Source organism: Gopherus evgoodei, chromosome 2 (assembly GCF_007399415.2).
Source record: "Gopherus evgoodei ecotype Sinaloan lineage chromosome 2, rGopEvg1_v1.p, whole genome shotgun sequence".
Lineage (NCBI taxonomy): Eukaryota > Metazoa > Chordata > Testudines > Testudinidae > Gopherus > Gopherus evgoodei.
In genome coordinates, this window is record NC_044323.1 from 298353480 (window position 1) to 298378530 (window position 25051).

The 25051-nt window shown below is 61.4% G+C and overlaps 1 protein-coding gene across 3 annotated transcripts in view; it reads left to right on the plus strand.

Annotated features, from left to right (window-relative positions):
* The window catches only part of LOC115647244 (dystonin-like), a 145772-nt gene that overhangs the window by 112456 nt on the left and 8265 nt on the right, over window positions 1-25051 (plus strand). For all 3 annotated transcript variants that reach the window (XM_030554119.1, XM_030554121.1, XM_030554120.1), the window contains 7 exons: window positions 59-184; window positions 815-958; window positions 5271-5459; window positions 8418-8532; window positions 16483-16652; window positions 19206-19368; window positions 20547-20701. In XM_030554119.1, coding sequence (XP_030409979.1) covers window positions 59-184; window positions 815-958; window positions 5271-5459; window positions 8418-8532; window positions 16483-16652; window positions 19206-19368; window positions 20547-20701 — 1062 coding nt within the window. The remainder of the gene's footprint in view (window positions 1-58; window positions 185-814; window positions 959-5270; window positions 5460-8417; window positions 8533-16482; window positions 16653-19205; window positions 19369-20546; window positions 20702-25051) is intronic.

Here is a 25051-nt window from a genome sequence, read left to right on the forward strand (position 1 = left end):
CCTGGGCAGGTTGGCTGGCCTGGTCCCTGCCAAGTCCAACCCTTCCTGTCCTGTGCAGGCGGAGGAGTTCCACACCCTGGTGCACTCGTTCCTGGCCCACCTGGCTGAGTCGGAGAAAACCCTCCGGCACGGTGTCTTCCCAGAGGAGGAGGCGGCCCTGTGCGAGTGCCAGAGCCAGCTGCAAGTGAGTACGCCCCACCCCAGCTCCTGCCCTCTCTCCTCCTGGCTGGGTGCAGCAAGGCCTGGAGCAGGGCCCGGGGTGCCAGCTCCGCTGCCTCACACTCTGGCCTGGAGTCGGGCACTTGGCCTCTGGCCCCTACCACCCAGTGTCAGCTCCTGCCCCCTGCCATGCCCCAAGTCTGGTCCTGGCCACGCCCCGGGCAGGGCAGGGCAAGGCAGGAGCTCTCCCTTGGCCCAGCCTTGGCCCCGTCCTGCCAGCCAAAGTGAGGGGGCTTTGACCCCTTGTCTTGCCAGGCAGCCTCTGCACCCCCAGGCCTCAGGACCGGGTCTCTGCAGCCACTACGCTGGCACTGCATCTCAATCCCAGTGGAGACCCCTGAGCCCGTCCCGGCAGCCCCCTCAGCCTGGTCTGGCAGCCCCTCAGCCTGGAACCCCCCTCAGCCCATCCCGGCAGCCCCCCTCAGCCTACTCTGGAACCCCCCTCAGTCCCACTCGGCAGTCCCCCTCAGCCCATCCCAGCAGCCCCCTCAGCCCGGCTCGGAAGCCCCCCCTGCCCCGATCGGTGGCCCCCCCAGCCCGGCTCAGCAACTCTCGGGCACGCTGCGGAGCTGAGCTGTCCTTGCATCCGGAGCAGGAGCTGATGAAGACTCTGCAGTGCCAGCAGCTCGAGCTGGAGTGCATCACGTCCCTGGGAGAGGAGATCCTGTCTGCCTGCCACCCCGACTCCATCGTGACCATCAAGTCCTGGATCACCGTGGCCAAAAGCCGCTTCCAGGAGGTGAGTGTGAGCAGAGCCCGCCGGGCTGGGGCAGGCAGAGCCTCAGGGCACCCACCAGCATCCCAGGGGATGAGCTGGGGTCCATGGGCTCCCGTGGCCCAGCACACAGCCCAGACTGGACCTGGGCTGGCCACCTGCATCGCCCCTTTCCCCTTGACCTCGGCCCCCCGCCCAGGCTCTTCCTGACCCAGACAGTGGGACTTCTTCAGTGCCTGCCCTGCGGTGTGGTGGGCCCTGGGGCAGGGCTTGGGAGCTGAGGGGATTCCCACATGCCCGGCATGCAGTCTGTACCATAGACTCATAGACTCATAGACTCTAGGACTGGAAGGGACCTCGAGAGGTCATCGAGTCCAGTCCCCTGCCCTCATGGCAGGACCAAATACCGTCTAGACCATCCCTGATAGACATTTATCTAACCTACTCTTAAATATCTCCAGCGATGGAGATTCCACAACTTCCCTAGGCAATCTATTCCAGTGTTTAACTACCCTGACAGTTAGGAACTTTTTCCTAATGTCCAACCTAAATCTCCCTTGCTGCAGTTTAAGCCCATTGCTTCTTGTTCTATCATTGGAGGCTAAGGTGAACAAGTTTTCTCCCTCCTCCTGATGACACCCTTTTAGATACCTGAAAACTGCTATCATGTCCCCTCTCAGTCTTCTCTTTTCCAAACTAAACAAACCCAGTTCCTTCAGCCTTCCTTCACAGGTCATGTTCTCAAGACCTTTAATCATTCTTGTTGCTCTTCTCTGGACCCTCTCCAATTTCTCCACATCTTTCTTGAAATGCGGTGCCCAGAACTGGACACAATACTCCAGTTGAGGCCTAACCAGCGCAGAGTAAAGCGGAAGAATGACTTCTCGTGTCTTGTTTACAACACACCTGTTAATGCATCCCAGAATCACGTTTGCTTTTTTTGCAACAGTATCACACTGTTGACTCATATTAAGCTTGTGGTCCACTATGACCCCTAGATCTCTTTCTGCCATACTCCTTCCTAGACAGTCTCTTCCCATTCTGTATGTGTGAAACTGATTGTTCCTTCCTAAGTGGAGCACTTTGCATTTATCTTTATTGAACTTCATCCTGTTTACCTCAGACCATTTCTCCAATTTGTCCAGATCATTTTGAATTTTGACCCTGTCCTCCAGAGCAGTTGCAATCCCTCCCAGTTTGGTATCGTCCGCAAACTTATTAAGCGTACTTTCTATGCCAACATCTAAATCGTTGATGAAGATATTGAACAGAACCGGTCCCAAAAAAGACCCCTGCGGAACCCCACTTGTTATACCTTTCCAGCAGGATTGGGAGCCATTAACAAGTACGGTTATCCAGCCAGTTATGCACCCACCTTATAGTAGCCCCATCTAAATTGTACTTTCCTAGCTTATCTATAAGAATATCATGCGAAACTGTATCAAATGCCTTACTAAAGTCTAGGTATATCACATCCACCGCTTCTCCCTTATCCACAAGGCTCGTTATCCTATCAAAGAACGTTATCAGATTAGTTTGACATGATTTGTTCTTTACAAATCCATGCTGGCTATTCCCTATCACCTTACCACCTTCCAAGTGTTTGCAGATGATTTCTTTGATTACCTGCTCCATTATCTTCCCTGGCACAGAAGTTAAACTAACTGGTCTGTAGTTTCCTGGGTTGTTTTTATTTCGCTTTTTATAGATGGGCACTATATTTGCCCCCTTCCAGTCTTCTGGAATCTCCCCCGTCTCCCATGATTTCCCAAAGATAATAGCTAGAGGCTCAGATACCTCCTCTATTAACGCCTTGAGTATTCTAGGATGCATTTCATCAGGCCCTGGTGACTTGCAGGCATCTAACTTTTCTAAGTGATTTTTTACTTGCTCTTTCCTTATTTTCTCTTCTAAACCTACCCTCTTCCCGTAAGCATTCACTATACTAGACATTCCTTCAGACTTCTCAGTGAAGACCGAAACAAAGAAGTCATTAAGTATCTCTGCCATTTCCAAGTCTCCCGTTACTGTTTCTCCCTCCTCACTGAGCAGTGGGCCTACCCTATCCTTAGTCTTCCTCTTGCTTCTAATGTATTGATAAAAAGTCTTCTTGTTTCCCTTTATTCCCATAGCTAGTTTGAGTTCATTTTGTGCCTTTGCTTTTCTAATCTTGCCTCTGCATTCCTGTGTTATTTGCCTATATTCATCCTTCGTGATCTGACCTAGTTTCCATTTTTTATATGACACCTTTTTATTTTGTAGGTCACGCAAGATCTCAAGGGTAAGCCAAGGTGGTCTTTTGCCACATTTTCTATCTTTCCTAACCATCGGAATAACTTGCTTTTGGGCCCTTAATAGTGTCCCTTTGAAAAACTGCCAACTTTCCTCAGTCGTTTTTCCCCTCAGTCTTGATTCCCATGGGACCTTACTTATCAGCCTCTGAGCTTCTTACCAAAATCCGCCTTCCTGAAATCCATGGTCTCTATTTTGCTGTACTCCCTTCTACCTTTCCTTAGAATTGCAAATTCTAAGATTTCATGATCACTTTCACCCAAGCTTCCTTCTACTTTCAAATTCTCAACAAGTTCCTCCCTATTGGTTAAAATCAAGTCTAGAACAGCTTCCCCCCAGTAGCTTTTTCAACTTTCTGAAATAAAAAGTTGTCTGCAATGCAGTCCAGGAACTTATTGGATAGTCTGTGCCCCGCGGTGTTATTTTCCCAGCATATATCTGGATAGTTGAAGTCCCCCATCACCACCAAATCTTGGGCTTTGGATGATTTTGTTAGTTGTTTGAAAAAAGCCTCATCCACCTCTTCCGCCTGATTAGGTGGCCTGTAGTAGACTCCCAGCACAACATCACCCGTGTTTTTTACCCCTTTTAGCCTAACCCAGAGACTCTCCACCCTTCCGTCTCCTATGTCCATCTCCACCTCAGTCCAAGTGTGTACATTTTTAATATATAAGGCAACACCTCCTCCCTTTTTCCCCTGTCTATCCTTCCTGAGCAAACTGTACCCATCCACACCAACATTCCAGTCGTGTGTATTATCCCACCAAGTTTCAGTAATGCCAATAATGTCATAGTTGTATTTATTTATTAGCACTTCCAGTTCTTCCTGCTTATTACCCATACTTCTTGCATTTGTATAAAGGCATCTAAGATACTGGTTTGATCTTGCCTCCCAGCTTCGCCCTGACCCTCCTTCCTCTCTGCCATTATAGCCCGTGCTCCCTCCTGTTTCCAACCCATCTCCCAGGTCTTGTTCCCCACTTACCTGTGGGCTTTGCTCACCTGTCCCCGTCGAACCTAGTTTAAAGCCCTCCTTACTAGGTTAGCCAGTCTGTGCGCAAATAAGGCCTTTCCCCTCTTCGAAAGGTGAACGCCATCTGTTCCTAGCAGTCCTTCCACCAGTGGGACAGGCTCCAGCCACAGGTGGTCAGGCTGCCCTCCTCTCGCTGTCCAGTGCCAGACACATCAGGCCAGACCCCACCTGCTTCCTCAGCAGCGCACAGGCCCTTCAGCTCAGCCCTATGGTCCCAGCCCGCTCTGCAGTAGGACAGGCCCTGCGTGGCCCCGCTCCCCTCACCCTTCCGTGGGTTCTGGCCCGGAGGGGCATCTGGCTGGCCAGGGAACCCAGCTGGTCTGGGAGAACACCCACGGGCTGCCCCAGCAGAGGAGCTAACAGGTGACAGTCACTGGCTTCCTGCTGCGTCTCCCTTGTGGGGAGGGTGTGGAACCTGTGTGAGTGGTGACCCCCCCCCCCCCCCCCGCCCCGGGTGCCTGCCAGGCCTCCCTACCTGAGCCTGTCACAACACTGGACACGAAGCGGCCAAATCACCCCTGGACACAGCGCAACGTGGACAAGTGACAGACGCCCTTCTGGAGACACAGTGCTATAGCTTGCACCCTGTGCCCACGGGGCCCTGGTCTCTGTCTGCGACACCCTGTGCCCACGGGGCCCTGGTCTCTGTCTGCGGCACCCTGTGCCCACGGGGCCCTGGTCTCTCTCTGCGGCACCCTGTGCCCACGGGGACCTGGTCTCTATCTGCGGCACCCTGTGCCCACGGGGCTCCACGCCGTCTCCTCGGTGCCCGCGGGCTCCCCGGGCTGTGTCCCTGCTGCCCCTCAGTCCACGTCCTCCGTTCCCTTTTCCCATGCGGCCCACGGTGAGTGTCCTCAGTGCCCTGGGCCCATGAGCCCCCAATTCGTACCCTTGATGCCCTGTGCCCACAGGCCTGCTTGTGCCCTCATTGCTCCCCCTGGTCTGTGGCCAGGGGGTGCCTCCCCCCAGTCTCTGCTCCAAGCTGCCCCCGGTCACTGCCCGTGTGTGCAGGTGCTGAGCTGGGCGCAGCAGCAGGGCGAGCGGCTCCAGGCCCAGACGGCCAGGCTGGCCGCGGAGCGGGAGGAGATGGGCCGGCTCGTCGACTGGATTGCAGCGGCTGAGGAGTCGCTGAGCCTGAGGGACCAGGAGACGCTGCCCGACGACGCCCAGCAGCTGGAGGAGCTCAGCTCCCAGCACGTGGTAAAGGGGCCGGGCCGGTACCTGCCCCCTCTGCTGCCATTCCCCCTCTGCCCCCGCCACACCCTTGCCATTCCCCTCTCCTGCCCCCGCTTCCCCCTGCCATTCCCCCTCTGCCCCCGCCACACCCCTGCCATTCCCCTCTCCTGCCCCCGCCACACCCCTGCCATTCCCCTCTCCTGCCCCTGCTGCCCCCTGCCATTCGCCCTCTGCCCCCGCCACACCCTTGCCATTCCCCTCTCCTGCCCCCGCTTCCCCCTGCCATTCCCCCTCTGCCCCCGCCACACCCCTGCCATTCCCCTCTCCTGCCCCCGCCACACCCCTGCCATTCCCCTCTCCTGCCCCTGCTGCCCCCTGCCATTCGCCCTCTGCCCCCGCCACACCCCTGCCATTCCCCTCTCCTGCCCCTGCTTCCCCCTGCCATTCCCCTCTCCTGCCCCCGCCACACCCCTGCCATTCCCCTCTCCTGCCCCCGCTTCCCCCTGCCATTCCCCCTCTGCCCCTGCCACACCCCTGCCATTCCCCTCTCCTGCCCCTGCTTCCCCCTACCATTCCCCCTCTGCCCCTGCCACACCCCTGCCATTCCCCTCTCCTGTCCCCGCTGCCCCCTGCCATTCCCCCTCTGCCCCCGCCACACCCCTGCCATTCCCCTCTCCTGCCCCCGCTGCCCCCTGCCATTCCCCCTCTGCCCACGCTGCCCCCTGCAATTTCCCTCTCCTGTCCCTGCTGCCCCCTGCCATTCCCCCTCTGCCCCCGCGACACCCCTGCCATTCCCCTCTCTTGCCCCCGCTGCCCCTTGCCATTCCCCCTCTGCCCCCGCTGCCCCCTGCCATTTTCCTCTCCTGCCCCCGCTGCCCCCTGCCATTCCCCCTCTGCCCCGCCACACCCCTGCCATTCCCCTCTCCTGCCCCCGCTGCCCCCTGCCATTCCCCCTCTACCCCCGCGACACCCCTGCCATTCCCCTCTCTTGCCCCCGCTGCCCCTTGCCATTCCCCCTCTGCCCCCGCTGCCCCCTGCCATTTTCCTCTCCTGCCCCCGCTGCCCCCTGCCATTCCCCCTCTGCCCCGCCACACCCCTGCCATTCCCCTCTCCTGCCCCCGCTGCCCCCTGCCATTCCCCCTCTGCCCCCGCGACACCCCTGCCATTCCCCTCTCTTGCCCCCGCTGCCCCTTGCCATTCCCCCTCTGCCCCCGCTGCCCCCTGCCATTTTCCTCTCCTGCCCCCGCTGCCCCCTGCCATTCCCCCTCTGCCCCGCCACACCCCTGCCATTCCCCTCTCCTGCCCCTGCTTCCCCCTGCCATTCCCCCTCTGCCCCTGCCACACCCCTGCCATTCCCCTCTCCTGTCCCCGCTGCCCCCTGCCATTCCCCCTCTGCCCCCGCCACACCCCTGCCATTCCCCTCTCCTGCCCCCGCTGCCCCCTGCCATTCCCCCTCTGCCCACGCTGCCCCCTGCAATTTCCCTCTCCTGTCCCTGCTGCCCCCTGCCATTCCCCCTCTGCCCCCGCGACACCCCTGCCATTCCCCTCTCTTGCCCCCGCTGCCCCTTGCCATTCCCCCTCTGCCCCCGCTGCCCCCTGCCATTTTCCTCTCCTGCCCCCGCTGCCCCCTGCCATTCCCCCTCTGCCCCGCCACACCCCTGCCATTCCCCTCTCCTGCCCCCGCTGCCCCCTGCCATTCCCCCTCTACCCCCGCCACACCCCTGCCATTCCCCTCTCCTGTCCCCGCTGCCCCTTGCCATTCCCCCTCTGCCCCTGCTGCCCCCTGCCATTCCCCTCTCCTGCCCCTGCTTCCCCCTGCCATTCCCCTCTCCTGCCTCCGCTGCCCCCTGCCATTCCCCTCTCCTGCCCACACCGCCCCCTGCCATTCCCCTCTGCTTCCATTCCCCCTCTGCCCCCGCCACCCCATGCCATTCCCCTTTGCTGCCCCTACTGCCCCCTGCCATTCCCCCTCTGCCCCCGCCACACCCCTGCCATTCCCCTCTCCTGCCCCCACTGCCCCCTGCTATACCCCCTCTGCCCCCATTCCGCTGCCATTCCCCCTCTGCCCCCACCACCCCCTGCCATTCCCCTCTGCTGCCCCCTCTGCCACCCCGTCCGCTGCCATTTCCCCCTCTGCCGCTGCCACACCCCTGCCATTTCCCTCTGCTGCCCCCACTGCCACCCCCTTCCACTGCCACTCCCCCCTCTGCCCCCACCGCCCCCTGCCATTCCCCTCTGCTGCCCCCTCTGTCCCCTCCAACACCTCCCCTGCCCCCGCCCCCCATCATCCCCTACCATCCCCTCCTCTGCCATCCACTGCCCAGCTCAGCACATCACTGCTTCTTGCCCCTACTGGCCCAAGGCCTGAACCCCCTGCCCTACCCCCATGAGGCAGTGATGTCCTTGTCCCCATCGTCACACTGCCTTGGCCCCATGGGGCTCTGACCCTCCCCCCAACCCCCATGGGGCAGTGATGTCCCTCGCCCCCATCGTCACACTGCCTTGGCCCCATGGGGCTCTGACCCTCCCCCCAACCCCCATGGGGCAGTGATGTCCCTCGCCCCCATCGTCACACTGCCCTGGCCCCATGGGGCTCTGACCCTCCCCCCAACCCCCATGGGGCAGTAATGTCCCTCGCCCCCATCGTCACACTGCCCTGGCCCCATGGGGCTCTGACCCTCCCCCCAACCCCCATGGGGCAGTGATGTCCCTCGCCCCCATCGCCGCACTGCCCCGTGTCATCTCAGCCTAGAAGCTCTTTGGGGCCGGGCCTGGTCGCTCTGTGGCCCACCCAGTGTCCAGGAGCGGGGGGGTGAGAGGGCTCTGCCCCAGTGACCAGCCTGGCCCCAGGTAGAACCGCCCAGCTGGCCCATGAGATCTGCCCTGGCTTGTACTGGGGCCCTGCCTGCCAGCCCCCAGTGGTGGGGCCCCGCTGGGAGGAGCCCGGGCTCTGCTCCCGCTCACGCCGACTCTCCTGCCCAGGAGTTCATGGAGGAGCTCAACCGCAAACAGCCGGATGTGGAGAAGGTCACGAAGAGCTGCAAGCGCAAGCTGGCCCCGGAGCTGGGGCCGCCGGCCACCCGCAGGCTGGCTGCAGGTAAGGGTGCCCCCACTGGCTGCCACGCCTGCTCCTGGAGCCCCCTCGCTACTCCCTGGAGCTCCCCTCACTGCCCCCCACAATCTGCCATCTCCCACTTCCCCCTGGATCCCCCTCGCTGCCCCCTGGAGTCCCCCTCACTGCCCCCTTGAGCCCCTCCCACTTGCCCCTGGAGCCCACCTCGCTACTCCCTGGAGCTCCCCTCACTGCCCCCCACAATCTGCCATCTCCCACTTCCCCCTGGAGCCCCCTCGCTGCCCCCTGGAGCCCCCCTCACTACCCTCTGGAGCCCCCCTCGCTGGCCCCCACAATCTGCCATCTCCACTTCCCCCTGGAGCCCCCTCGCTGCCCTCGGGAGCCCCCCTCACTACCCCCTGGAGCCCCCCTCGCTGGCCCCCACAATCTGCCATCTCCACTTCCCCCTGGAGCCCCCTCGCTGCCCCCTGGAGCCCCCCTCACTACCCTCTGGAGCCCCTCTCGCTGGCCCCCACAATCTGCCATCTCCACTTCCCCCTGGAGCCCCCTCGCTGCCCCCGGGAGCCCCCCTCACTACCCCCTGGAGCTCCCCTCGCTGCCCCCCACAATCTGCCATCTCCCACTTCCCCCAGAGCCCCCCTCGCTACCCCCTGGAGCCTCCCACACTGCCCCCACTGGCTGCCACGCCTGCTCCTGGAGCCCCCTCGCTGCCCCCTGGAGCCCCCCTCACTACTCCCCACAATCTGCCATCTCCCACTTCCCCCAGAGCCCCCCTCGCTACCCCCTGGAGCCTCCCACACTGCCCCCACTGGCTGCCACGCCTGCTCCTGGAGCCCCCTCGCTGCCCCCGGGAGCCCCCCTCACTAACCCCTGGAGCTCCCCTCACTGCCCCCCACAATCTGCCATCTCCCACTTCCCCATGGAGCCCCCTCGCTGCCCCCTGGAGCCCCCCTCACTACCCTCTGGAGCCCCCCTCGCTGGCCCCCACAATCTGCCATCTCCACTTCCCCCTGGAGCCCCCTCGCTGCCCCCGGGAGCCCCCCTCACTACCCCCTGGAGCTCCCCTCGCTGCCCCCCACAATCTGCCATCTCCCACTTCCCCCAGAGCCCCCCTCGCTACCCCCTGGAGCCTCCCACACTGCCCCCACTGGCTGCCACGCCTGCTCCTGGAGCCCCCTCGCTGCCCCCTGGAGCCCCCCTCACTACCCCCCACAATCTGCCATCTCCCACTTCCCCCTGGAGCCCCCCTCGCTACTCCCTAGAGCCCCCCTCACTACCCCCTGGAGCCCCCCTAGCTGCCCCCTGGAGCCCCCCTCACTACCCCCCACAATCTGCCATCTCCCACTTCCCCCTGGAGCCCCCCTCGCTACTCCCTAGAGCCCCCCTCACTACCCCCTGGAGCCCCCCTCGCTGCCCCCCACAATCTGCCATCTCCCACTTCCCCCGGAGCCCCCCTCGCTACCCCCTGGAGCCTCCCACACTGCCCCCACTGGCTGCCACGCCTGCTCCTGGAGCCCCCTTGCTGTCCCCTGGAGCCCGCCTCGCTGCCCCCCACAATCTACCATCTCCCACTTCCCCCTGGAGCCCCCTCACTGCCCCCTGGAGCCCCCCTCACTACTCCCTGGAGCCCCCCTCGCTGCCCCCCACAATCTGCCATCTCCCACTTCCCCCTGGAGCCCCCTCGCTGCCCCCGGGAGCCCCCCTCGCTACCCCCTGGAGCCCCCCTCACTGCCCCCACTGGCTCCCATGCCTGCTCCTGGAGCCCCCTCGCTGCCCCCTGGAGCCCCCCTCACTACCCCCTGGAGCCCCCCTCACTGCCCCCACTGGCTGCCACGCCTGCTCCTGGAGCCCCCCTCGCTGCCCCCTGGAGCCCCCGTCGCTGCCCCCTGGAGCTCCCCTCGCTGCCGCCCACAATCTGCCATCTCCCACTTACCCCTGGAGCCCCCCTCCACTGCCCCCCACAATCTGCCATCTCCCACTTCCCCCTGGAGCCTCCCCTCACTGCCCCCTGGAGCCCCCCTCACTGCCCCCACTGGCTCCCACGCCTGCTCCTGGAGCCCCCTCACTGCCCCCTGGAGCCCCCCTCACTGCTCCCACTGGCTCCCACGCCTGCTCCTGGAACCCCCTCGCTACTCCCTGGAGCCCCCCTCACTACCCCCTGGAGCTCCCCTCGCTGCCCCCCACAATCTCCCACCTCCCACTTCTCCCTGGAGCCCCCTCGCTCCCCCTGGAGCCCCCCTCACTACTCCCTGGAGCCTCCCTCACTGCCCCCCACAATCTACCATCTCCCACTTCCCCCTGGAGCCCCCTCGCTCCCCCTGGAGCCCCCCTCACTACTCCCTGGAGCCTCCCTCACTGCCCCCACTGGCTGCCATGCCTGCTCCTGGAGCCCCCTCACTGCCCCCTGGAGTCCTCCTCACTACCCCCCACAATCTACCATCTCCCACTTCCCCCTGGAGCCACCCTCGCTACTCCCTGGAGCCCCCCTCACTACCCCCTGGAGCCCCCCTCGCTGCCCCCCACAATCTACCATCTCCCACTTCCCCCTGGAGCCCCCTCACTGCACCCTGGAGCCCCCCTCACTACTCCCTGGAGCCCCCCTCGCTGCCCCCCACAATCTGCCATTTCCCACTTCCCCCTGGAGCCCCCCTCGCTACCCCCTGGAGCCCCCCTCACTGCCCCCACTGGCTGCCACGCCTGCTCCTGGAGCCCCCTCGCTGCCCCCTGGAGCCCCCGTCGCTGCCCCCTGGAGCTCTCCTCGCTGCCGCCCACAATTTGCCATCTCCCACTTACCCCTGGAGCCCCCCTCCACTGCCCCCCACAATCTGCCATCTTCCACCTCCCCTCACTGCCCCCTGGAGCCCCCCTCACTGCCCCCACTGGCTCCCACGCCTGCTCCTGGAGCCCCCCTCACTGCCCCCACTGGCTCCCACGCCTGCTCCTGGAGCCCCCTCACTGCCCCCTGGAGCCCCCCTCACTGCTCCCACTGGCTCCCACGCCTGCTCCTGGAACCCCCTCGCTACTCCCTGGAGCCCCCCTCACTACCCCCTGGAGCTCCCCTCGCTGCCCCCCACAATCTGCCACCTCCCACTTCTCCCTGGAGCCCTCCTCACTGGCTCCCAGGCCTGTTTTTGGATCCCCCTCGCTGCCCCTGGAGTCCCCCTCACTGCCCCCTTGAGCCCCTCCCACTTGCCCCTGGAGCCCCCCTCGCTACTCCCTGGAGCCCCCCTCACTACCCCCCCGAACCCGCCTCACGGCCCCCCACAATCTACCATCTCCCACTTCCCCTTGGAGCCCCCTCGCTGCCCCCGGGAGCCCCCCTCACTACCCCCTGGAGCTCCCCTCGCTGCCCCCCACAATCTGCCATCTCCCACTTCCCTTTGGAGCCCCCCTCGCTACCCCCTGGAGCCTCCCTCACTGCCCCCCACTGGCTGCCACGCCTGCTCCTGGAGCCCCCTCGCTGCCCCCCACAATCTGCCATCTCCCACTTCCCCCTGGAGCCCCCCTCGCTACCCCCTGGAGCCCCCCTCACTGCCCCCCACAATCTGCCATCTTCCACTTCCCCCTGGAGCCTCCCCTCACTGCCCCCACTGGCTCCCACGCCTGCTCCTGCAGCCCCCCTCACTGCCCCCACTGGCTCCCACGCCTGCTCCTGGAGCCCCCTCACTGCCCCCTGGAGCCCCCCTCGCTGCCCCCTGGAGCCCCACTCACTGCCCCCACTGGCTCCCACGCCTGCTCCTGGAGCTCCCTCGCTACTCCCTGGAGCCCCCCTCGCTACCCCCTGGAGCTCCCCTCGCTGCCCCCCACCATCTGCCACCTCCCACTTCCCCCTGGAGCCCCCCTCACTGGCTCCCACGCCTGTTCCTGGATGCCCCTCGCTGCCCCCTGGAGTCCCTCTCACTGCCCCCTTGAGCCCCTCCCACTTGCCCCTGGAGCCCCCTCGCTACCCCCTGGAGCCCCCCTCACTGCCCCCACTGGCTCCCACGCCTGCTCCTGGAGCCCCCTCACTACCCCCTGGAGCTCCCCTCACTGCCCCCCACAATCTGCCATCTCCCACTTCCCTCTGGAGCCCCCCTCGCTACCCCTTGGAGCCCCCCTCACTGGCTCCCACGCCTGTTCCTGGATCCCCCTCGCTGCCCCCTGGAGTCCCCCTCACTGCCCCCTTGAATCCCTCCCACTTGCCCCTGGAGTCCCCCTCACTGCCCCCTTGAATCCCTCCCACTTGCCCCTGGAGTCCCCCTCACTGCCCCCTTGAGCCCCTCTCACTGCTCCCTGGAGCCTCCCTCACTGCCCCCCTGTCACGGAGTCCCCGAGCGATGCTCTGGAACTGCTCCCCACCAAGCCAGTCAGGACTTTGGGGAGCCTCCTCTCCCTTGGAGCAGACTGTCTCCAGGGCAAGAAGCTCACACGGCTTCACCTCCTGGGTCTCTCCTTGGAGCATTCAGCATCCTCTGCCCCTCCGTGCGCTTCCCACAGCGAGTCCACCCCAGCGGGGTCCTGGGGAAGCCACCGGGTTCTGCACCCCCACTTTGCAGTCAGACGTGACTCTCAGCCAGCCAGTAACACAGAGGTTTATTCAATGACAGGAGCAGGGTCTAAAACAGAGCTTGTAGAGACAGCGAACCGGACCCCTCGGCCGGGTCCATTCTGGGGGGCAGTGAGCCAGACCCCCCAGGTCTGCACTTCACTCCTCGTCCCCAGCCAGCTCCAGATTAACAACCCCTCCCAGCCCCTCCTCTCTGCTCAGCCCCTTTCCCAGGCCAGGAGGTTACCTGATCCCTTTGTCTCCAACACCTTCAGCTGGCACCTTTGCAGGGGAGGGGCCCAGGCCATCAGTTGCTAGGAGACAGAGTGTCAGGCATTTAGGTGCCCTGGCCCTTTGCTCTGCCAGATAGTTAAGAACTGCCATGGGGACACTGAGGCACCAACACAGTATTCAGAGAAAACATTAAGAACATTCCTAGTTCATCACACCCCTACAATCTGCCACCTCCCACTTCCCCCTGGATCTCCCCTCACTGCCCCCTGGATCCCCTCTCACTGCCTCCCACAATCTGCCACCTCCCACTTCCTCCTGGAGCCCCCCTCACTGCTCTCTGGAGCCCCCCTCACTGCCCCCCACAATCTGCCACCTCCCACTTCCCTCTGGAGCCCCCATCACTGCCCCCTTGTGATGGGTTCGGTCACACAGACCCCCTTGGGACCGTCACCTGGTGTACTGTAATTACCTCTGAGCCTGTTTTCCCTGCCAGCTTGGGACTCCAGAACCCTGCCTGGTTGAGCCAGCCACACCAGCCTGCTGAAACACAGACCCAGGTCTGAACCACACTTCCAAAGCTGCAGACTTTAACCAAAAACTGCTCAGCAGGTCACCTATCTCCAGCACCCAGACACCCAGCTCCCAATGGGATCCAAACCCCAAATAAATCCGTTTTACTCTGTATACAGCTTATACAGGGTAAACTCATAAATTGTCCACCCTCTATAACACTGACAGAGAGGGATGCACAGCTGTTTGCTCCCCCAGGTATTGATCACTTACTCTGGGTTAATTATTATACAAAAGTGATTTTATTAAGTATAAAAAGTAGAATTTACGTGGTTTTAAGTAATAACAGACAGAACAAAGTAAGTTACCAAGCAAAATAAAACAAAACACAAGTCTAAGCCGAATACATTTACAAAACTGTTTACAGGTAAATCTCACCCTCAGAGATGTTCCAATAAGCTTCTTTCACAGACTAGACTGGTTCCTAGTCTGGGCCCAACCTTTCCCCGGTACAGACCTTGTTAGTTCCAACAGGCACCTTAGGTGGAAAGCCGAGGTGTTCTCATGACTGCAGCCCCCTTTGTTCTGTTCAACCCCCTTCTATAGCTTTGGCACAAGGTGGGAATCTTTTGTCTCTGGGTCATAGAATCATAGAATATCAGGGTTGGAAGGGACCTCAGGAGGTCACCTAGTCCAAACCCCTGTTGAAAGCAGGGCCAACACCAACTAAATCATCCCAGCCAGGGCTTTGTCAAGCCTGATCTTAAAAACCTCTAAGGAAGGAGATTCCACCACCTTCCTAGGGAACCCATTCCAGTGCTTCACCACTCTCAGTGAAATAGTGTTTCCTAATATCCAACCTAAACCTCCTCCACTGCAATTTGAGACCATTGCTCCTTGTTCTGTCATTGGGTACCACTGAGAACAGTCTAGATCCATCCTCTTTGGAACCCACTTTCAGGTAGTTGAAAGCAGCTGTCAAATACCCCCTCATTCTTCTCTTCTGCAGACTAAACAATCCCAGTTCCCTCAGCCTCTCCTCATAAGTCATGTGCTCCAGCCCCCTAATCATTTTTGTTGCTCTCCACTGGACTCTTTCCAATTTTTCCACATCCTTCTTGTAGTGCGGGGCCCAAAACTGGACACAGTACTCCAGATGAGGCCTCACCAGTGCTGAATAGAGGGGAATGATCTTGTCCCTCGATCTGCTGGCAATGCCCCTACTTCTACAGCCCAAAATGCTGTTAGCCTTCTTGGCAACAAGGGCACACTGTCGACTCATATCCAGCTTCTCCACTGTAACCTCTAGGTCCTTTTCTGCAGAACTGTTTCCTAGCCATTCAGTCCCTAGTCTGTAGCAGTGAATGGGATTCTGCCATCCTAAGTGCAGGACTCTGCACTTGTCCTTGTTGAACCTCATCAGGTTTCTTTTGGCCCAATCTCTAATTTCTCTAGGTCCCTCTATATCCTATCCCTACCCTCCAGCATATCTACCACTCCTCCCAGTTTAGTGTCATCTGCAAACTTGCTGAGAGTGCAGTCCATGCCATCCTCCAGATCATTAATGAAGATATTGAACAAAACCAGCCCCAGGACTGATCCTTGGGGCACTCCACTTGAAACCGGCTGCCAACTAGACATGGAGCCGTTGATCACTACCCGTTGAGCCCGACGACCTAGCCAGCTTTCTATCCACCTTATAGTCCATTCATCCAGCCCATACTTCTTTAACTTGCTGGCAAGAATACTGTGGGAGACCATATCAAAAGCTTTGCTAAAATCAAGGAATAACACATCCACTGCTTTCCCCTCATCCACAGACCCAGTTATCTCCTCACAGAAGGCAATTAGGTTAGTCAGGCATGAATTGCCCTTGGTGAATCCATGCTGACTGTTCCTGATCACTTTCCTCTCCTCTAAGTGCTTCAGAACTGATTCCTTGAGGACCTGCTCCATGATTTTTCCAGGGACTGAGGTGAGGCTGACTGACCTGTAGTTCCCCGGATCCTTCTTCTTCCCTTTTTTAAAGATGGGCACTACAGTAGCATCTTCTCCTTCTAAAGTCCCCACCCCTCCTTCTAAATGGAAAGGTACCAGGTTTAAGATGGATTCCAGTATCAGGTGACATGGTCACATGTCACAGTAAGACCTCATTCTTCATTACCCAAGTCAGGTACCCAGGAAGGCCTGCAGGTAAATAAACCCATTCTCAACCAATTGTCCTAGTCAATGGGAGCCATCAAGATTCTAAGCCACCATTAATGGCCTACACTTTGCATAATGACAATAGGACCTCAGAGTTATAGTTCATATGTCTAGTTTCAGATACGAGAATGATCCATTTATACAAATAGGATGAACAATCTCAGTAGATTATAAGCTTTGTAATGATACCTTACTAGAGACCTTTTACATTAAGCATGTTCCAGTTACATTATATTCCCACTCATTAGCATATTTCCTTGAAACATATGGAGTGCAACGTCACACCCCTCCCTCTTGATCCACCTGCTGGACCCCACCCTCACCTCCCCCTGGATCCCCCCTCACCGCCCCCCTCAATCTGCCTCTTCCCACTTCCCCCTGGATCCCCCCTCACCGCCCCCCTCAATCTGCCTCTTCCCACTTCCCCCTGGAGCCCCCCTCACTGTCCCTCGATCCCCCCCCCCCATTGGCACTGAGACCTGTCTCTTGGTTGGTTGCAGGGCGACGCGGCATTGTGAAACCCCCTCGCACCACTCCCCAGGTGCCGCTCATCGACCTGGAGCCCCAGAGTCCCCCCATGGCGCAGCTCCTGCACCGCTGGCAGCAGCTTTGGCTCCTGGCCTTGGACCGGCAGTACCGGCTGCAGAGTGCCCTGCAGCGGCTGCGCGAGGTAGGGGAGTTGGGCTCCTGCCCTTGTCTCATGGGTTGTGGTGCAGCCTGGGGGCCCTGCAGCAGGGTCTGTGAGGCGGTCACAGGCACGGGCCTAGGTCAGAGCAGGGCATGCTGGAGGCCAGAGTGTGCCCAGACCCAGCCCGCTGGCCAGCGAGGGGTGCCCCTCAAACCTGGTAACTCGGCACAGGTCAGACACCCCTGGCAGAGCAGGGACAGGGCAGCCCAGCACCACCGGCTGGCATGGTCCTTGGGGCACCCGCTGGGTGTGTCTGATATGGCAGTGTCGCCCAGGCCCTGTGCGCTGGCTGGGCCCTTCTCCCTGGCAGAGGTGGCAGGTGGGGTCTGTGGGAGTGGCAGGCTGGGGTAGGTGCAGGCTGGCTGATGGGATGGAAGCCGGGCCTGGCTGCAGTGTGAACCACAGCACACACTCTGCTTCGGGCAACAGAACCGCAGCCATGGCCCGTGCTCGGCCGAGTCACCCTGGGGGGCGCAGGGCACAGACACTCTGTTCCCCCTCCCATGGCCCCTGCCCAGCCGAGCCACCCTGGGGGGGCAGGGCATGGACGCTCCATTCCCCCCCCATGGCCCCTGCCCGGCCGAGCCACCCTGGGGGGGCAGGGCATGGACGCTCCGTTCCCCCCCCATGGCCCCTGTCCAGCCGAGCCACCCTGGGGGGCGCAGGGCACAGACACTCTGTTCCCCCTCCCATGGCCCCTGCCCAGCCGAGCCACCCTGGGGGGGCAGGGCATGGACGCTCCATTCCCCCCCCATGGCCCCTGCCCGGCCGAGCCACCCTGGGGGGGCAGGGCACAGACACTCTGTTCGCCCTCCCATGGCCCCTGCCCAGCCGAGCCACCCTGGGGGGGCAGGGCATGGACGCTCCATTCCCCCCCCATGGCCCCTGCCCAGCCGAGCCACCCTGGGGGGGGGCAGGGCATGGACGCTCCGTTCCCCCCCCATGGCCCCTGTCCAGCCGAGCCACCCTGGGGGGGCAGGGCATAGGTGCTCCGTTTCCTCCATGGCCCTTTCCCGGCCGAGCCACCCTGGGGGGGCAGGGCATGGACGCTCCGTTCCCCCCCCCATGGCCCGTGCTCGGCCGAGCCACCCTGGGGGGGCAAGGCACAGACGCTCCGTTCCCCCCTCATGGCCCGTGCTCGGCCGAGCCACCCTGGGGGGGCAGGGCACAGACGCTCCGTTCCCCCCTCATGGCCCGTGCTCGGCCGAGCCACCCTGGGGGGGCAGGGCACAGACGCTCCGTTCCCCCCTCATGGCCCGTGCTCGGCCGAGCCACCCTGGGGGGGCAGGGCACAGACGCTCCGTTCCCCCCTCATGGCCCGTGCTCGGCTGAGCCACCCTGGGGGGGCAGGGCACAGACGCTCCGTTCCCCCCTCATGGCCCGTGCTCGGCCGAGCCACCCTGGGGGGGCAGGGCACAGACGCTCCGTTCCCCCCTCATGGCCCGTGCTCGGCTGAGCCACCCTGGGGGGGCAGGGCACAGACGCTCCGTTCCCCCCTCATTGCCCGTGCTCGGCCGAGCCACCCTGGGGGGGCAGGGCACAGACGCTCCGTTTCCCCCCATGGCCCGTGCTCGGCCGAGTCACCCTGGGGGGGCAGGGCACAGACGCTCCGTTCCCCCCTCATGGCCCGTGCTCGGCCGAGCCACCCTGGGGGGGCAGGGCACAGACGCTCCGTTCCCCCCTCATGGCCCATGCTCGGCCGAGTCACCCTGGGGGGGCAGGGCACAGACGCTCCGTTCCCCCCTCATGGCCCGTGCTCGGCCGAGCCACCCTGGGGGGGCTGGGCACAGACGCTCCGTTCCCCCCTCATGGCCCGTGCTCGGCCGAGTCACCCTGGGGGGGCAGGGCACAGATGCTCCGTTTCCCCCCATGGCCCGTGCTCGGCCGAGTCACCCTGGGGGGGCAGGGCACAGACGCTCTGTTTCCCCCCATGGCCCGTGCTCGGCCGAGCCACCCTGGGGGGGCAGGGCACAGACGCTCCGTTCCCCCCTCATGGCCCGTGCTCGGCCGAGTCACCCTGGGGGGGCAGGGCACAGATGCTCCGTTTCCCCCCATGGCCCGTGCTCGGCCGAGTCACCCTGGGGGGGCAGGGCACAGATGCTCCGTTTCCCCCCATGGCCCGTGCTCGGCCGAGTCACCCTGGGGGGGCAGGGCACAGATGCTCTGTTTCCCCCCATGGCCCGTGCTCGGCCGAGTCACCCTGGGGGGGCAGGGCACAGATGCTCTGTTTCCCCCCATGGCCCGTGCTCAGCTGAGTCACCCTGGGGGGGCAGGGCACAGATGCTCCGTTTCCCCCCATGGCCCGTGCTCGGCCGAGTCACCCTGGGGGGGCAGGGCACAGATGCTCCGTTTCCCCCCATGGCCCGTGCTCGGCCGAGTCACCCTGGGGAGGCAGGGCACAGACGCTCCGTTCCCCACCCCACCCCCATGGCTGAGCTGCCCTGGGGGGCAGGACACACATACTTGGTCCCCGTCTCCTAGCCCATGCCCAGCCGAGCTGCCCCCATGTTCATTCCTGGCGTCCCTGTCTCTGAGGTGGAGGAGTTTGCGCACTTTGACTTTGGCATCTGGAGGAAGCGGTACATGCAGTGGATCAGCCACAGGAAATCCCGCATCCTGGATGTTTTCCGAGGCATCGACCGGGACCAGGATGGGCGGATCAGCCAGCGGGAGTTCATCCAGAGCGTTCTCTCCTCCAGTGAGCAGGGGTCCGGGCCCTGGAGTTGGGGGAGGGTCGCTCCAGGGGATCTGGGGAGCCCGGGTCCAGTTGACCTGGTTGATACAAGCTGCACCTCCCCGCATCACCTGGTTTCCACGGTGACTAGAAGGCATCATTGGGGAGTGATGCTTTGGTAGGATTGTAAGGGCAGAGTCACGAACTCACAGATTGTGCCCACTCGTGGCCCCGTGGGGGGTGCCCCTTCCAGTGCGACAGCCCTCCTTGGGGGTCCACTCTCTCTCAGGGTCAGGCCCCTCCACCTCCTGGAGCCGCACGTCTCTGAGCCTTAGCACGTCTGTCTCTGCCGTGGGCCCCCTCAGGGAGTCCACGCGCTCTGGACCTCCTGGGCCTCCTCACCCCCGAAGGGGTTGATGCAACCCTGTTCTCTAGCCCGGAGCGACATTCAGCCAGCGTAAAACAGGAGCGTTTATTGAGAGTTGAACCCAGCACAGGAAACTCTCAGGGCCTCAGGCCTCGCTCCCTCAGCCCAGTGCATCCAGGTGGGCTCTGCCTGCTCCCCCTCTCCAGCCCCGAGCCCCTCTACTTCCCAGCTGGGCCTCCGATATCCCCGGCCCCAAGCCCCCTCTGTCCATTGTCTTCTCTCCAGGTAAACAGGGTCGTGACCAGGAAGGCCTGGGTCTCCTCTCCTCTCAGCCCTCCTCTGGCCCCTCTGGCTGGAACCGGCTGGGCAGGTCACCAGGGTCCTCTCCCCGCAGCCCATTGTCCCCCCACTGGCCAGAATCGGCTGTGTCTCCTGAGCTGGGTCTCCGGGTCCCCAGGTCACCGGTCGCTGGGGTCTCCATCCTCCAGGCCATCAGCTGGGGTCCCGAGTCCCCCTCCGGTCCTGTGTACCAACAAACTCCCGCTCCCCTCACCTCGTTAAACCAATAACACCCAGGGACACTGAGTCCCACCCCCTGTGCATGCAACCCCTGGAAAACACGGAAAACCCCAAGAAAACCCCCGACTTCGTCACAGGCAGATACTGGCAGCGGTGGTTGAGGGAGGGTCAGGGCCCTGACGCTGGGGAATTTCTTCCTCCGGGAAGGACTGGGGCCAGGGAGACCCAGACCAGAGCCGGGGAGCTGCCCAGTTCGCAGGGGAACCGCTGCAGGGGCACTGAAGGGTTTTCTGACAGCGCACTCCGCCCTTCCCAGAATTCCCCACTAATGTCCTGGAGATGAGTGCCGTGGCCAGTATCTTTGATATGAACAGTGATGGCTTCATTGATTACTACGAGTTCGTCAGTGCTCTGCAGCCCAGCCGGGACCCGCTGCGGAGGGTCGCTGATGCTGACCAGATCCAGGACGAGGTATGGCAGAGCGCGGACCTGGGCACCATGACAAACGGGGAGTGTTCTTAACATTTTCTCTGAATACTGTGTTGGTGCCTCAGTGTCCCCTATGCAGTTCTTAATATCTAGGTGGTGGGATAAGGGTGTGTGGTTGCTGCAGAGGAAGGGACCAGTGCCCCTAAATGCCTGGCACTCTGTCTCCTAGCAACTGATGGCCTGGGCCCCTCCTCTGCAAAGGTGCCAGCTGAAGGTGTTGGAGACAAAGAGATCAGGTGACTTCCTGGCCTGGGAAAGGAGCTGTGGAGAGAGGAGGGGCTGGAGGGGTTGGCAGTCTGGGGCTGGCTCGGGACGAGGAGTGAAGTGCAGACATGGGGGTCTGGCTCACTGCCCCCCAGAATGGACCTGGCCGAGGGGTTCGGCTTGCAGTACCTACAAACTCTGTTTTAGACCCTGTTCCTGTCATCGAATAAACCTCTGTGTTACTGGCTGGCTGAGAGTCATGTCTGACTGCAAAGTTGGGGTGCAGGACCCTGTGGCTTCCCCAGGACCCCATTGAGGTGGGCTTGCTGTGGGAAGCGCACGGAGGGGCAGAGGATGCTGAATGCTCCAAGGAGAGACCCAGGAGGTGAAGACGTGTGAGCTTCTTGCCCTGGAGACAGTCTGCTCCGAGGGAGAGGAGGCTCCCCAAAGTCCTGCCTGGCTTAGTGGGGAGCAGTTCCAAAGCATTGCCCGGGGACTCTGTGACAATTGGTGGCAGCGCTGGGATGTACTGCACCCCGTGAATGGCGCTGCTTGCAGTAAGTGACTGGGGAGCAGTAAAACAGAGGAGAGATAATGAGGACCAGGCGTGCTGAAGGCTCAGAGAGGGATGGTTTCAGGGGGCGGTTAACCTCTGGGAGTGTGTGACCAGCGAGAAGGACTGTTGGAGTAATGGGGTCCCCCTGAGGACTGCAGCGAGCAGTCTCAGGGGCGGAGGAGTCTGCAGCTCGACCCTGGCAAAGAGGTGGTGATCACGAGAAGGGCTGGCACACCCGGGGTTCTTCCTGGAAACCATGGGGGAACCAAGAGCACACAGGCCTGTGAGTCCAGAGCCACTTGAGAACGGTGAAGTGATGGCCTATCACCATCTCCTTGAGAAGGACATTGTGATCCTGTGCACAAAGAGAGGGTTACGCATGGGGAAATTCACCAAGGCACAGTTAATCGTGCAGTTGCAGGAGGAGGATTGCTCTGAGGAGCAGATTCCTGACCCAGATGGGGCTACAAGAGGATCTGGGAGCAGCTGGAGCATCAGCCAGGCATCTCCGAGAGTCTGGTCCCCAGCGAGACGAGAGTCTTCACGATCGGGTTCCCCATCAGGGGATCGGAGACGGATGGGATGGGAGCAGAGCCCGAGAGAGCGAGAGGACCATGAAAGGGCAAGAGCCCGAGGAAAAGCTGTAGCATGGACTGGCGATGGTGGAGCGGAGAGACATAGGGGGCTTTCCAGGAGTCAGTGGGGAAACAAGCCTGGGGTGGCAAGACCCTGGGACAGAGAGAACTGTGCTGGTGCAGCCCCAGATGCTGAGGGGCTGTGGGACCTGGGTGAAGTTCCCTGGGGTGAAGCCCCTCGCCCTGCCTATGGCCCGGATCCCTGTGCAGACCCAGAAGGGGTTGGGCTGGCTGGTAGTTGGGGTTCTCCAGGACATCGGCTGGGAGGCCCTGTTGGGGGGTGACTGTCTCCCCATGGGACAGGATCCAGGCCCTGCTCCTGTAACGGCCGAGGGTTTGAATTCAAATCCAGGGAACCAATTGGCTAGGATGGAAATGGTCAGTGAAAATGCAAATGACCAGGCTGGCAGGGAGGAGGGGCTGCTGGGCTCAGGATACCTGCCTACCTGTAACCAGCCCCCTGGGGCTGAGTGGGAGGGAGAGATGCTCCCCGCACCCCTGCACACCGGAGAGGGGGTTCACGCTGGCTCTGATGCTGTGACCAGAGCAGAGAGCTCGCTGTCTGCCCCCACTGGGACAGCAAGGGCAGCGCTGAGCACGGGGGGAGCTGAGACCCCAGCTGAGTGGGGGGACACCCAGGCAGGGCAGGTCAGCTGCCAAACAGGTTTGCCTGGTCCAGACATGCTGCTGAGAAGTGATTACACAGCAGGGAGGGAGCTACCAGGGACAGGGCTCAGGGGGGCTGTGACCCCAGGTCCAGCCAGCAAGAGGGAGCAGGTCCCACTCCCTGCCCCAGCAGCTGAATCCCAGACCGAGCTGCAGAGGGATCCCTCCTTGGAGAAGCTGAGGGAACTTGCTGGCCACAGCACTGCAAACCCCCTTGGGGAAGGCTGCAGGGACAGAGTCCTGCGGAAGAAGGGATTCCTGTATCGGGAATGGGCTCCCCAAGGGGAAGTAGAACTGGGGGGAATCAGGAGGCAGCTGGTGGTGCCCCAGAAATCCACAGGGTTCTTCCCTTTCAAGCTGTTGGATGGGAGGAAAGTAAGGGGACCCCTGTGTCACGGAGTGTGGGGGAGTTCGGCCCTGCACCCCTTTTTCTGGGACCCACAGTGACTTTTAGCCAGCCAGTAAAACAGAAGGTTTATTGGACAACAGGAACACAGGTTACAGCAGAGCTTGCATGCACAGTTAGGACCCCTCCACCGAGTCCTTCTGGGCTTTCAGGGTGCTTGGATCCTAGCTAGGATACCCTGAATCCACCCACCCAGCCCCAAGCCCAAACTCAAACTGCTTCCCTCCTGCCACTCCCTTCCTTTGTTCCCCTTTCCGGGCAAAGGTGTTGACCTTTCCCCTCCCTTACCTAGCTCAGGTTACAGGCCCTGGCATCGTCCATCCCCTAAAGTCCTCCCCTGCTCTCCCACTCCCCACACAGACAGTCCCTACTGCATCACATCTCTCCCCCCTTCGAGACTGAACTGAGCGGGGTCACTCTGCCCAGTGACCTGGGGAAGTTCAGGGCCCCCTCTCCGGGACAACGCATCCGCTGTCAGGTTGGCACTTCCCTTCACATGGACCACGTCCATGTCATAGTCCTGCAGGAGCAGGCTCCACCTCAGGAGCTTGGCGTTGGCTCCTTTCATCTGGTGCAGCCAGGTTAGGGGAGAGTGGTCGGTGTACACGGTGAAGTGTCGCCCAAAGAGATATGGCTCTAGCTTCTTAAGGGCCCACACCATGGCCAGGCATTCCTTTATGATGGCCGCGTAGCTTTGTTTTTGGGGTAGCAGCTTTTTATTTAGGTACACGATGGGGTGTTTTTTTTTCCTTTTTATTTTTTTGCATTAACACTGCCCCCAGTCCCGTGTTTGAGGCATTAGTGAACACCATAAAGGGTTTGTTAAAATTTGGGTTTGCCAGAACTGGGCCACTAACCAGAGCCTCCTTTAGCGCCCGGAAAGCCTTCTGGCGCTGCTTAGTCCAGATTACCTTGTTTGGCTTTCCCTTTTTGCACAGTTTAGTGATGGGGCCGGCTATGGCACTAAAGTGGGGCACGAACCTTCGATAGTACCCTGCCATTCCAATAAAGGCCTGGACCTGCTTTTTGGTTTGGGGAGCAGGCCAGTTTTTGATTACCTCCACCTTAGCTGGTTTCGGCTTTAGGCAGCCGCTTTTCACCCGATGGCCCAGGTAAGATACTTTAGCCATCCCCACCTTGCACTTTTTAGCTCCACTCGCCCCGTCCTGCTTGCTGTGAGCCAGCAGACAAGCCGTCTGTGTGCTGGGCAAACCCTACTGGAAACGTTTGGTTTTCCATATAGTTCCTAAGGCCTCTGCTTTTCTCCAGTGAGAGCCCAGCCGTGGGGATGGGACGGGGCTGCAGTGCTGGGGTCTGCAGGCCAGGCATGGTCACCAGGCGGGTTTTCCCCACTACACTGCCAGCGATTAGCAGGGTTTACGCCCGGCCTCTCACAGGGCCTTGGGAGAAGGACGTAGAACGATGGCGAGAGGGAGGGAGACCCTGACACGGCCATGCACTGGCAGCTCTGTGCACTCTTTAGCCAGAGCCCCCATTAGCTTCAGTTGCTGCTGACCCTGAGAAAGGCACCCAGGTTTGGAGCCACACGGAGACGGGGACAAAGAAAGCAAAGGGCTGTTGGTTCTGTGGGATTCCCGCATGTTCCTTGTCTCACCGGAGCTCGTCGTTTGATAATGTCAGAATTGCCAGACTGCATCAGACCCACCGTGGCCATTAAGGGGGTATGACTGAGGTCTATAAAATCATCACTGGGATGGAGAAAGCAAATAAGGAAGTGGCTGAGGGGAAAGCAAGGGACATGTTATTCCTTGACTTTAGCAAAGCTTTTGACATGGTCTCCCACAGTATTGCCAGCAGGTTAAAGGAATATGGGCTAGATGAATGGACTATACGGGGTTGTCACA